The following is a 14,519-nucleotide window of genomic DNA, read 5'->3' as shown; positions in this document are numbered from 1 at the left end:
CTGATTCTTGAACATTATTCTCAAGAATCTGCTGATACTGAGTGGAATCCATGCGACCCTCAACTTTAAAAAGATTCCCGATGCCGGCATTGGCCACACAGCCCCAAAGCATGATGGAACCTCCACCAAATTTTACAGTGGGTAGCATGTGTTTTTCTTGGAATGCTGTTTCTTTTTGGACGCCATGCATAACGCCTTTTTTTTATAACCAAACAACTCAATTTTTGTTTCCAAAATGAAGCTGCCTTGTCCAAATGTGCTTTTTCATACCTCAGGCAACTCTATTTGTGGCGTACGTGCAGAAACGGCTTCTTTCTCATCACTCTCCCATACAGCTTCTATTTGTGCAAAGTGCGCTGTATAGTTGACCGATGCACAGTGACACCATCTGCAGCAAGATGATGCTGCAGCTCTTTGGAGGTGGTCTGTGGATTGTCCTTGACTGTTCTCACCATTCTTCTTCTCTGCCTTTCTGATATTTTTCTTGGCCTGCCACTTCTGGGCTTAACAAGAACTGTCCCTGTGGTCTTCCATTTCCTTACTATGTTCCTCACAGTGGAAACTGACAGGTTAAATCTCTGAGACAACTTTTTGTATCCTTCCCCTGAACAACTATGTTGAACAATCTTTGTTTTCAGATCATTTGAGAGTTGTTTTGAGTAGCCCATGATGCCACTCTTCAGAGGAGATTCAAATAGGAGATCAACTTGCAATTGGCCACCTTAAATACCTTTTCTTATGATTGGATACATCTGGCTATGAAGTTCAAAGCTCAATGAGGTTACAAAACCAATTTTGTGCTTCAGTAAGTCAGTAAAAAGTAGTTAGGGGAATTCAAATCAATAAAATGATAAGGGTGCCCATACTTTTGCACCGGTCAAATTTTGGTTTAATGCATATTGCACATTTTCTGTTAGTACAATAAACCTCATTTCAATCCTGAAATATTACTGTGTCCATCAGTTATTAGATATATCAAACTGAAATGGCTGTTGCAAACACCAAAATATTTAGAACAAAAAATGATTAAGATTAATAGGGGTGCCCAAACTTTTTCATAGGACTGTATATGTGCGGACTGAGGATCCAAATTTGCAAACTGTAAATTCACTGCGGTCATGTGTAAAAGGCCATGCATACAATCTTAGTGGTTTTTACCATCTACAAATACTGATCCGCAAAAACTATGTCAATAGATCATCCATAATCAAGGATCTACAAAAAGACTTGTACAGTGTTGGCCAAGAGTATTGGCACCCCTTCAATTCTGTCAGATAATACTCGGTTTCTTCCAGAAAATGATTGCAAGCACAAACTCTTTGGTATTAATATCTTCATTTATTTTGCTTGCAATGAAAAAACACAAAAGAAAATGAAAAAAAAGTCAAATCATTGATCATTTTACACAAAACTCCAAAAATGGTCCAGACAAAAAGTATTGGCACCCTCAGCCTAATACTTGGTAGCACAACCTTTAGACAAAATAACTGTGAACAACCGCTTCTGGTAACCATCAATGAGTTTCTTACAATGCTCTCCTGGAATTTTAGACCATTCTTCTTTGGCAAACTGCTCCCGGTCCCTGAGATGTGAAGGGGGCCTTCTCCAAACTGCCATTTTGAGATCTCTCCACAGGTGTTCTATGGGATTCAGGTCTGGACTCATTGCTGCCACTTTAGAAGTCTCTAGTGCTTTCTCTCAAACCATTTTCTAGTGCTGACCTGAAGTGTGCTTTGGGTCATTGTCCTGCTGGAAGACCCATGACCTCTGAGGGAGACCCAGCTTTCTCACACTGGGCCCTACATTATGCTGCAAAATTTGTTGGTAGTCTTCAGACTTCATAATGCAATGCACACAGTCAAGCAGTCCAGTGCCAGAGGCAGCAAAGCAACCCCAAAACATCAGGGAACCTCCGCCATGTTTGACTGTAGGGACTGTGTTCTTTTCTTTGAAGGCCTCTTTTTTTTCCCCTGTAAACTCTATGTTGATGCCTTTTCCCAAAAAGCTCTAATTTTGTCTCATCTGACCAGAGAACATTCTTCCAAAACAGTTTTGGCTTTCTCAGGTAAGTTTTGGCAAACTCCAGCCTGGCTTTTTTATGTCTCTGGGTAAGAAGCGGGGTCTTCCTGGGTATTCTACCATACAGTCCCTTTTCATTCAGATGCCGACAGATAGTATGGATTGACACTATTGTACCCTTGGACTGCAGGGCAGCTTGGACTTGTTTGGATGTTAGTCGAGGTTCTTTATCCATCATCCGCACAATCTTGTGTTGAAATCTCTCGACAATTTTTCTTTTCCGTCCACATCTAGGGAGGTTAGCCACAGTGCCATGGGCTTTAAACTTCTCGATGACACTGCGCACAGTAGACACAGGAACATTCAGGTCTTTGGAGATGGACTTGTAGCCTTCAGATTGCTCATGCTTCCTCACAATTTTGCTTTTCAAGTCCTCAGACAGTTATTTGGTCTTCTTTCTTTTCTCCATGCTCAATGTGGTACACACAAGGACACAGGACAGAGGTTGAGTCAACTTTAATACATTTCAACTGGCTGCAAGTGTGATTTAGTTATTGCCACCACCTGTTAGGTGCCTCAGGTAACAGGTGCTGTTAATTACACAAATTAGAGAAGCATCACATGATTTTTCAAACAGTGCCAATACTTTTGTCCACCCCCTTTTTTTATGTTTGGTGTGGAATTATATCCAATTTGGCTTTTTGACAATTCTTTTTGTGGTTTTCCATTGAAGACAAATTAAATGAAGATAATAATACCAAAGAATTTGTGATTGCAATCATTTTCTGGAAGAAAATGAGTACTATCTGACAGAATTGCAGGGGTGCCAATACTTTTGGCCAACACTGTATGATCACAATGTGGACAACAGTAGAACATGCTTCATAATTTGAGGTCATGTGTAGGCCCATAGAAATGCATAGGTCCGTACTTTTATTCACACGGTTGTGTGCATGAGGCTAATATAAAGGCTGAGACAACATTAATATTCGTGAACATCACATTACATGATTGTTATATGACTTTTACATGATTTTTTTTAAACAAAACTAATTATTTGCCGCTATAGGGTGTCTGTGTAAAGGCGATGTTCCTGCTGGGTTTGTATGCAGGTTAAAATTGACTTCAAGGCAGACAGAATATTGCTTGTTAACCCTTAAGTACTAGTATGGTTTCTATCATAATGATATGTGTATGGTAGTGGTGTATGATAGACATCAAGATAGTACTTAAGGGTTAATATTAAGTGCAGTTGCAGTCACCATCTGACAACCTATGTAACAGATGTATCGAGACATCGTATAAACCCAATGCTGGTTAAGGGTTTCCTGAGACATAAAACACACTTTATAAGGTGACTTACAGTAAATAGGAATAATACATGTGTATGGTGAATTGTGACATTAGAAAAATTGAGAACATTTGCACTTGTGTAGATTCAGCAAATGATAAATCTCCCATCACTAAACCATTTTGTATTCTGCTTCTTCAATGGAGGTCGGTGACCGGAACCCATTCAGAATGATAAATAGGGTAGGGTCACCTGACTCAGTGTTTCCCCCTTGGGAATCCATTGTGAGAGAGTGAAGGGTGTTGTCTGGGAAGACAGGTATGTCCCAGCCAGGCAGATAAAGGGTGTTTGGTAAAGGCCCACACCAGGGAGGTCAGCTGTGTAATCAAGGCCTGTTAATAGTCTGTGTGTGAGGAGTAGGAGGTGTGGCACCACACTGACAGAGCTGACCTGTCCAGACTGAATCTACAGAGCAGGTACTGTGCCACCCGTTGTTGTTGCCAAAGTGGGAGCCTGGTAGCCAGTCTCCTGTATAGTCAGAGAAAAGTTCCTTATGTTTAAGTTAGTTCTTAGCCAAGAAGGTTTTTGTTTTGGTTATTTGTGCCTTTGCAAAGGCAGTGAATGTACTACAAGTGAATAAAGCCTGAACTTGTGTGCAACCCAGTGTCTGTGTCCCTGTTTCCTGCACTGCTACAAGCATCTACCTGAGCGATTCCCCACACCATATACAAACTAGCTATTTCGAGCAATGAGGGCGCTGCTGCTTACCTATCTGGAGCATCAGCAACCACCCCGTTGCTCCAAAGACTTCATTTGCATATTTACAAAAACAGTTATATCTTGGCGACGAAGGCTGCAATACATAGGGGGAGAGCACTATGTGGTTTTAGGTGACCCTAACTTATCCATCTGCAGGAATAGGATGATATGATGAGTTCTGGTGACAGACCCCTTTCAAACAGAGTATAAAATATGGATCTGTATTACAACCTCAAACTCAACATCATGTAATTCAATAATTACAAGTAGCCATCAGTCACGAGAATGGAGGTCCTGTGTTCATCATATGAAAGGAGTTTAGGTCTTACATGTTCTAGTGAAGAAAGGCCAAGTACAACACCCGGCTATCTCCATCAGTCCCACAGAATAGAATGCAGTACGTAGGTGTGACCTGCTGCTCCATTAATAAAGGGGACGTGGTCTGACCCCATTAATCTAGCAATCTTCACCTAAGCAGTAGATGGGAAGTAACGTGTAAATACCCATCAATGGGTGAATACTGTACCCATCTTGTACATGAGGATCTATGGCGCCCTACGTGGGACCTTGGCCTAATCTGTATTTAGGTACGCAGCTCTGCCCAGTGCATGACACCTGTAATATATGGTAAAATACACCATAGACATGACAACGTAATGCTATATTATTTGTTTTTATACTTAAACCATGCAACAATGCACTAGTAAATAATAAACTAGCCATACAGAATTATTCTTGAATATTTTACTCTTTTTTGTTTTTATTATAGGTTTGATACTAAATGTCCAGCGTTATCTCCTGTGATATTTCTTTGACGTAAAAAAGGAAGGGAGCTGTAGCATATACTGCAGATAGATTCTCAGCTTCAGGGCGAAAGTGAGAGTGAAGCGTACATCTGTCTGCTGTTGTTATACACTTAGTTTAATTCCGATTTCAGTTGCCATGGGAACAGTCTCGGAACTCTGTTAAAAGGATTGCAACTCAGTGCTATAAGAGGGGGTGTAGGAGAGAGTATGCATAGTGGTAGCCATTTACAGCAAGAATTATTAGCTGGAATCAGGGCTTTCACTATAGACTCACAGTCAAAATAATTGCATAGCAGTGTCCAGAGAGAAGTTACTGCTAAAGCATACTGTGTCCTATAATGTGACGCCTTTGTCTTCTTAGTGGTGTTACATTGCTTGTTTAAGGCTGTGTTCATACTCCATGCATTGCTAGCTTTCCCATCAAAATAACTGACACTTCGATGGAACCTCAACAGACCTCTCTTTAAGTGAATGGCAACTACTTGGCTCCAATGGGGTTCAATCTTTGATGGATCTGGCACTGTCTCATGGTTTACATTTGAAAGGGGAACCATGATGGTAGTGAGAACACAGGTATATTAGACCAAGATTCTCCATAATCAGAGATCAGTATTGAAGATAACATTGATGTATGTTCTGCAGAGTCTATGACACATGCTATAGTTGTCATGGCATTGGACAACAACAGGTTCCTGATCCACTGTTTGGCTAGGCTTCCTCCTTACTCCATGACCACAGGGTAGAGCTGAGAATTACACTGACCACTAGAAAAGGATCCCAAGCAATGCCTTGCAATGGAATAGTGGTTGAGCATGCATCATTTTTCTCCAACTAATGTATTGGTAGGTGTTGTGTTGACCATCTCCATCAGTCACAAGCATGCTCCACCGTACTTTTCAAGTATGGTCACAGATTATGATAGAATGGAGTGCTTAGAAGTAGGTTCTGCTGGCCTGTTGTGGATCCAGTTGGTGGGGTGCCTTTAGCTCTGTACCACCCTAAGTGTCTCCATCAAACCAGGTGGGTTACGGTTGCATTTCGGGGAGACATTTTTACTTATTGTCCCTTGGACCTTGCTGCACCAAGAAACTCCTTGAGAGAGTTCACCAGGAAGCACAGCTAGCACAAGCAGAGCCAAGGTCGTGCCACCTACTGGATCCAAGCTTTTAACTGTTCCATTCCAGCATCAACTATGACCATAGAAGACTGAATGGAATCAAGATAGTGCATGCTCTGGACCAATGGAAGTAGCCAACACCCTGCTGTTTCTTTTTTTTTTATGTAGATTGTGAGCCCCACATGGAGCTCACAATGTACATTTTTCCCTATCAGTATGTCTTTTTGGAATATGGGATGGAAATCCACGCAAACACGAGGAGAACATACAAACTCCTTGCAGATGGTTTTTTGCCCTTGGCGAGATTTGAACACCAGGACTCCAGCGCTGCAAGGCTGCAGTGCTAACCACTCAGCCACCGTGTGGCTTCCCCCCCAACACCCTGCTGTTTCTGTCAGCCCATACAGACGGAGTGGCAGGGTACATGTTTGACCACTACTCCATTTGACCTTCTCCGTTAAAGGGTAATGTGGTGTTTAGGGTCCCGTCCTAGTGACCAGTGGATGCCCCAACGATTATTTATCGTCTAAAAATTCACTGTGGAAAATCCTGTACATCAACATTTGTGCTGTGTGCTGACACAATTTTTTTGCAATGCGCACAGACACCCACGGGTAACTTTGAGGTTTCATTGCAGTGATGATAATCCTGTTATTTTACCGTAACTCACAGATGAGCGAATGTCGCCATGTAGCCTCAGTCTAAATTAGAGGTTGAACAGATTTATGAAATCTCCTCCAACATTAATAAACATGACGCCAGAGAGCATATGTTCCAGTGTTTTCTATAGCAATCATGAATGTAGAATACCGATGCCACCAGGGCAGAACAATTACTGGCAAGAGCAGGGTGACACGTTTTATTTGCGGTATGTTTTCCCTCCTGCAAATGATCTAAATCAATGATAAAATACAGAGCTGCTGTCAGTTTTCTCTGATCTTAATGTCAGTGTGGCAGCCATATTCTTCACAGATAGTGCATTGGACCATTATATTGTAATTTCTCCATACATATGCCTGTATATTATTACAGGCCCATGTATGTGGCAGGGAGTCCAGGGGAAAATTCAGGAAAGGTCCATTTGCAGCCCAGGTTCCCTGAAGGGTCTGAGGTCATGGACAGCACACGGACATCAACTATGTGCCATCCGTGGCGTTCAACCAAGACATGGCTCATGCATACTCAAAGGCTCATAAAGATAAATCAGTCCACTATGTTTAGTACAAGGATGAAGTAGTGCCAACCTCTTACCTACTGTCCAAGACATGTAATAGGTCCTCATAAATGACCGGTGAATGAAATATTGGGTCAAAATGTCAAACACCTCAGCAATATATAGGATATGTAGACAATATGATATTAGATTGTGTTACATAGAATCAAATTTAGTAGAAATTCAGTCAAAATACTTTATACAACATGGAATAGATATATGCAAGAATCACACTGGAGAGAAATCTTTAAGCCTGAGCTGTAATTATATCCAGATTGATAGGGCTCCATTACAATACACATGAAGGGCTACATGCTAACAATTTGGTATCCAATTTCCAGTAAGGTCAAATTCACATTGTGCATTTCATATGCAATTTATCACGGATTTCTTAATAACCAGGAATGGGTCAAGAACTTGAAATAAACAATTTTCAGAATGAACAAACAATAAAAAGTTAAGAGGGTCTTCCACCACCTCCCTCTTTGAACGCTTCAATAGGTCATGATTCACTAATTCTGACCATTATTGTTCCTGAGAAAACAGTACTGACAGTTTTAACAATCCATATACTAATTATACTCTCCACTGTCAGGTGGGCGGTCCTAGGCTAGAGGAAACAGACAGGGACCGCCCACTTGACAGTAGAGAGCATAATTAACATTTTAGAAGCTCAAATTGAGAAAAAAAATTAAATTTTTCTGGTACAGCTCCTTAGATTCTCAAACCCTACCAAACCATGCCTTATTAAAGGAAGCCACATATGATTACTCTTAAGGGTCCATATTCTAATAGGAGGGGGAGGGGATATTCTGCAAATCCTTTAAACTGCACAGATGATACCGGATTATTCTACTAAGATTGTCTGTGATGAATCATCTTTGTTTCTGAACGTTGTTGATCTGCTTATGGCTGCAGTCACTTCTCCAAATGTAAACAGATTCACATATAAGCAGAAGCGAATTATTACATTCCTAGACCGAGTCACTGACCCCAGTATTAAAAATCACCATGTCAGTAGGCCCCCCAAAGATGAGACCATTGAGATGTACCACTGTGCTTTTACACTACCTAACAAATCATTCCTGAGCCTTGGCCTGAATTTGCTGCTAATTTATAACCATCAGGGTGAATATACTTGGGCCACTGCTTTGTAACTAGAAGCAAGGCCATGAGACTACTGCTTCTCTGCAGACTCAGTGTTATCTATCCCGCATATAGCGAAGACTTGCTCTAGATGAGGAAGGATGGCTACATGCTAGATTGTGCATTATCGTGTGAATTTACTGAACACACTACTTGATCCAGCCAATCTAACCAGATTGGAAATTGCCTGTATGGAAGTCATGCTGTATTTAGCACGCCGAAATGAAGTGGATCTCTTCAGTGGAACACACATAAAATTGAAAAGATCTTATCGAGTTTTTGGAGACCGTTGACCAACTTTTGCTTTCGCAAGGCAAAAACCTATGCAAGATGCTCCTCTACAATGGGGACTTGGTCCAATATTCACAGAAAGGCCCTGTAGGTGAGGATGATGGGTGATCTTCATCTGTACTTTGGGCCCCTTTTTTTTTTTACATTTGCTACTGGGAACAGACTTGATTCTTTACTTAAAGACTCTTCCCCACCTCCACCAACTCCAACTCATTACATCCTTCCATAGATGCCATTCCAATTTTTTCTGTAGTCCCCACCTTTCCTGGGCAATAATATCTGTTATTTTCAGTACAATTAGGCTCTCTACCGTCAGGTGGGTGGTCCTAGAGTGGAGCAGAAGAACAGGGACCACCCACTTGACAGCAGAAAACATAATTATGCCAAAACAAATAGCAATTATTTATTGTGAATAAATAACTGTGCTAGAATAAGTAGAGCGAAACCCATTGAAGGATCCAAAGTTTTCAGACCTTAAAATTTTTGGCGTTCTACAGTGACATTGTTTTTAATTTTCCTTCTGAGGGTTTTTCTATTGGCTGAATATACTCAACCTCCAACCAACAAGTAGGAATAGAATTATGCATTATATAATGACTAGCAGGCTATTAGTTATGTGTGGATGATAGCATCTTGGCAGCTATGATGTAAATTTAATTTTATGCAGAAACCGATGGGCCGGAGTCAACCAATTATCCATCTGAGATATGTATAATACCTAATAAGCACCAGGATAATGTCACAACATGTGAGTCGCTTGTGTCATGGCAAACACTTGCTTCTCAAATGTCCCACGCAGCCGCTCGTTGCATAAGATTGGCATGTCTTCACATCTAATGATTAAATTACCAGACGGCAATTAAAAACAGGATCCAGTAGTTGAGATGGACAAACCTTTAGAGCCTCAAGTGATAAAAGAGGCCAAAAGTGTGGTGTGGATAGTGTCGGTGCAGCAACTATTTAAAAGCTTAGGAGGCAAACATGCTGAGATTGGCAGAACGCCGAGCGATGATGGATTATTTAAAAGGTCATCTCAACTCCAACTCAACTTCTAAATGGAGAAAACAAGTTGATGTACCTTTTAGGTTCTTCTTTATTTTGCGTAAAGATCAACTACCTGCTCTCCCGACATGTCTGTTGTAGCAAAAACCTGTATTCCTCATAATATAATCACTCTGGACAACTCTATGTAGAATTGTTCCTCTGTTATTCCTCTCAAAAATGTATTGTTAATTTGACAACTAGGTGTTACTATTTTCCTTATCAAAGTGTTGTGATGACAACTAGGGCTACGATGACAATCCTGTTTGGACATGGCACACACATTTCTACTGGTGACGCCCAGTTGTGAATATATTCATTTAATCGGTTCTCCGAGAACACTTTCTCCTGGGTTTTTAGCTGTTGAACCCAGGGTTCCAGCTGTTGAACCCAGGGTTCCAACCTTGGGTCATTTTATCAGATCCACCAGCAGGCCCTGGAGTCACTCCATCTTCTCCTTCCTCTTCCATGTTGACAGGTTGTTACCTGTATCATAGTATTGGCTTTACTATGATAATGATGTATTTGGCCAGCCCCTATAGTATAGGTAACTAGCTGTGAACACAGGAGAGGAGGGAGATCGGGTGCTGGTTCCAATCACGTGACCTGGGGTGTGAACTAGCTCATAACTCCTAGAATCATCCTCTAAAAACCCAAGAGGAAGTAAGTGGTGAAAGACTCCTTGGAGAACCCCTTTAATTTCTAGGATGAAAAAAATAAGAGGAACCGTACAATTGTGATATTATGAGGAATACAATTATTTACTGAAGCAGTCATGTCAAGAATTGTGGCAGATCTTCTTTACCAACTGCTTTCTATAGTTTATTTTTCAGAACTGTAATAAGAAAAAAATACCAGCGGGTCCTGAGGTTTCCTGTTACGTCACGCGGAGAAACACTCTAGTCAGTTTTGTTGTAGTCATATCTGGTTGTGAGAAAGTTTATTGGTAATAAATATGGCTGTCCTTACACTTCTACAGAGATATTCTCCAAGCTTGCCAAGGTATGAAAGCATAGTCATACTTTGGCCTCTTTACTATGGTCTCTTTACTGTATATCATGCACAACGCCATACATCGTACAGCTAATGCACCTGGCATTGCAATTCTGTGCCATTCATTTGATGGGACAAAGCTTCAAAAGAACCACATGCCATCAGTGCCATTTCCACTTCAATCAGCTGTTCAGCTGGGGTGCCTCAAAGATCTGGGTAGCACTCATGTGGTTACCTTTCCTCTTGTCCCAGATGGTAGGGCAGTTAAAGAAAACGTTGTTCCCTTAAACTGCCCTCCAAAAGTGTCTAAGTTAGTAGAACATTGAACATGGTGCCAGATTACCAAACATCTTGGTAATGGACCTGGGATCTATGATAAGGTACATTTTTATGCTGTATATCCTTTTAAAGTTTCCAGAAAGATTATCTATATATTAAAGTATGCTACACCATCATTGGTCACATGAGGATTAATATTCTCATGCAGAACTTGAATACTCTATATAGGCCCAAATTTTCAAATTTTCTCCAGCAACAAAATGGTGCCAAAAAAATTCACTTTAAGAGTCTTTAATTGCATATTTCGTGCCAGAAGGTCCAGACAGATTTTTCTTGTGTGTGCTGTAGATCTACTGTACATGCCACTTTTATCTACTATTGGAAATACTCACAGTACCCAATATATAGCAAAGTGGTTGCAGAACCCTATTCATATCCATTGGATGTGGGGTTTTGGCATGGGCGCCATGTCTAAATCCACATGAAATCTGACATATGTGAATATAACCTTAGGCTGTGACACAGTGTTTTGGTCTGTTGCAAAAACGCAATGGAAAAAAAACACAACACTTTACAGTCCCAGAAAAGTGAATGAGATTTCATAGATCTCACCCACCTACTTGTGGTTCTCCGTTCCAGCATCAGATCCCTTATGCTATTCAATTATGCTATTCCGCGCCTATGCTGGTTGTACTGCAAGTGAAGCTGCTCAGGCGACCATTGAGCCAATCAATAGACATAAGACTGATCCCCACAATCACAGGATTCAAGAAGGCCCTGAAGACCCACCTATTCAGGAAGGCCTACAACTTCCAATAACACTATCACCTCACTGACATCTGTACAGTCTCCCCCTCTCCTTCTGTCTCTCCCCCTTCCCCCATATATTGTAAGCCCTCGCGGGCAGGGCCCTCTACCCCACCATCAATGGCCTCAACAGTGACATTAGCAATGACATCACTGGTGCACAACATGTGACCACTGAGGCCAGTGATTGGTGCACCAGTTACCTGAGCCCCTTCACTTCTGGCCCAGCCAGTGCAGGCATGGAATGGAACTTAGGATCCTATGTTGGAATGGAGGACCGGCGGTAGGTTTAACATTTTTATTTTAGTTTGCGTTCCCCTCGGGGTTTCTAGTGTGTCTGGGCAACCTCTTTATGCGACATCCACCATGTACACCGACCAGACATAGTGGAATGCCAAACCTGTAGATCAAGACCAAAGGTTTGGATGGTTTCTTGACTCACACACTCTCTGGCTTAAGCAACACCCACTTGACACTTACCAGGATGGAACTAAACTTAATTTCCTCCATTATGATACCACTATAAACAGCAACATAGCTTTGTCTAACCTTGCTACACCTATCTAGGACATCCATCTAGCAGTGTGAGCAGTTTGGTGGAGGTGGTCAGCAGATGTTCCATTAAATAACAATAAAATAAATTACACACCAATATACAGTCCTGGACATCAATATAAAGCAAATAAATAACAATACATCAGGCATTAATGGTCCTTGTATTAGGGCTTACAACCAATGAAGTTAGTGTGGCCTAGTGCCATATCCATTACGTGATAAACCATATCAAGTGTCAAGACATCCATGCTGGCCTCCAAGTTCCACCAGTCACCATTCCAAGGAAATGTGTGAAGACACTGTGGACCCGTGTCCCTGTCCCTTTAATCGCAGGCCTTCATATACACTTGCCCAACATCTATTTATAAGCCCACCCTCATATACAATGTCACATTTACCTACATTTGACACCTTGCAAAGGTTTGTACAATTTTTTTTTACGCAACTTTTTTCTAACCTCACATTACATGTCACTTCTCCTGATATGTTTATAGAGCAAATGTACATTTCTGCCTTATTTGTGTGACACCGAGTGAACGTATCGAGATCAATACATGTAAATTCTGCAAGATTCCACCAGCCATCCTGCCAATCTCATTCATTATGTTTTCACATCACTGAGCTCTCTCACACAAGAAACCGCCTGTCATTTTTTTTGCTTTATGTCACATCTAAACCCGGTATGCGTGGGTGGAAAAAAACTGGTAGTTTGATCTATTAAAGTTTTGTGTCTCTGCAACGTTTAACCCACTTCACACCGGCAGCTCCCCATGTCTAAATATACACAATAGTGCCGTCTTCTTAAAATCTATAGGGGGCTATCGGCATTAAACCAAAGAGGGTTTTGCAAGCGTTCCACTGCGCTGCACATCAGCCTGTGTACCTAAGCATTAATATATTCAGTGCCGGGATCACAGAATATTACAGAGCATTGAACTGTTTTCCTGCTTCCCCTGCCAGCCGTATACATAATGAGATTGGAATAGATTAGAAAACACAATATATGGTGTAGATCTACCCATTGGCATGATCTAAGCAGGCAGGCACAATCGGAGATAGGCATCTGTAATTTGCAGCAGGAAACACACAGGGCTGAACGTACAGTGCTGAATACATTGTTGTTTACTAACCATATTACGGTGGATTTAAAGCATTCACTTACTCGGTTACAGCTGTGCTGCTGAAGGAATTATCCTGAAGACTGAAACAGAAGCAAGAAAACATCAGATTACAGAGCAGGGCGAGCAGACTCACAGAATCCTGTCCAGCAGTTGGTACACATACACAAACATGGCATTGCAAAGACAAGCCTCTCTGTTAGCTCAACATGCACATACCTTGGGCTGCTCTGCACATGCTCACTAGCTCTAACCATTGGGACTAGCCCTGCTGCAACACTCACAAACCACAGAGCACATCAGACAGTGCCTAGACACATTAGCGTACAGTGAGCAGAAAGCAACCGCTGCTTTGTCTGGTGAACACCGTGCAAGTAGAATAATATATAGGTGTGTTATGCTTGTATTAAAACAGATTAATAAAAAAGAGAGAATTTTCATCTATTTTCTTCCTATACGTTATACGTTCTATTTTTTTTTTTTTTCAATAGAGGGAAGGCCTAAAACCTTATGGGAAGGACTCCGTCTCCAGACAAAGGTTCTTTTGTTGTGATGAATTACCATGTAATACAGTGATCCTCAATAATACGCAGAATTATAGGTTATCAAATGTGAGATATACCGTTGCATCAGGTGAGGAAATAACACATAATACACTTCTGTCTTTAGGACTGTTAATATTGTTATTAAAAATAATTATCTACATAGGATGAATGCCCCCCCCCCCCCTTCCACTTTCATAAGCATGTCCTGATGAGTGACATGAAAGGACAGAGTAAGGATATGTTCACATGTTTTGTTACAATAACCTCTGCAACTAATATATCTATTACCCTCCATACCTCTTTATGGGTTCTTTCTGCAGCATGTGGATGGAATTTTATAACCTACTTTCAGATCAGATGTGTACAAATAGAGGGCTATAACAAGGTGTATTCTAAATCAAAGAAGCATTAAAAAATGTGGAGAGAGAGAGAGGGAGAGAGAGAGAGAGAAAGTGAAGGTTGTGGTGTGGGAGGACAGGTATGTTGCAGCCAGGTAGCTAAAGGGTGTATGGTAAAGACCCACACCAGGGAGGTCAGCT

At 41.3% G+C, this 14,519-nt stretch overlaps 1 protein-coding gene across 5 annotated transcripts in view; it reads right to left on the bottom strand.

The window, feature by feature from the left end:
- Positions 1–13,626, bottom strand: part of FAM13C (family with sequence similarity 13 member C) — an 84,751-nt gene extending 71,125 nt beyond the window's left edge. For all 5 annotated transcript variants that reach the window (XR_012711750.1, XM_075257516.1, XM_075257518.1 and 2 more), the window contains exon 1: positions 13,480–13,626. Coding sequence is in view for 4 of the 5 variants with exons in the window: in XM_075257516.1 (XP_075113617.1) it covers positions 13,480–13,541 (62 nt within the window). In the remaining variant the exon portion in view is untranslated. The remainder of the gene's footprint in view (positions 1–13,479) is intronic.
- Between the last annotated feature and the right edge of the window lie 893 nt (positions 13,627–14,519).

This window comes from Leptodactylus fuscus, chromosome 10 (genome assembly GCF_031893055.1).
Source record: "Leptodactylus fuscus isolate aLepFus1 chromosome 10, aLepFus1.hap2, whole genome shotgun sequence".
NCBI classification, from domain to species: Eukaryota; Metazoa; Chordata; class Amphibia; order Anura; family Leptodactylidae; genus Leptodactylus; species Leptodactylus fuscus.
Note: the sequence above shows the minus strand (reverse complement) of the source record. Positions and strands in the feature narration are given on the sequence as shown.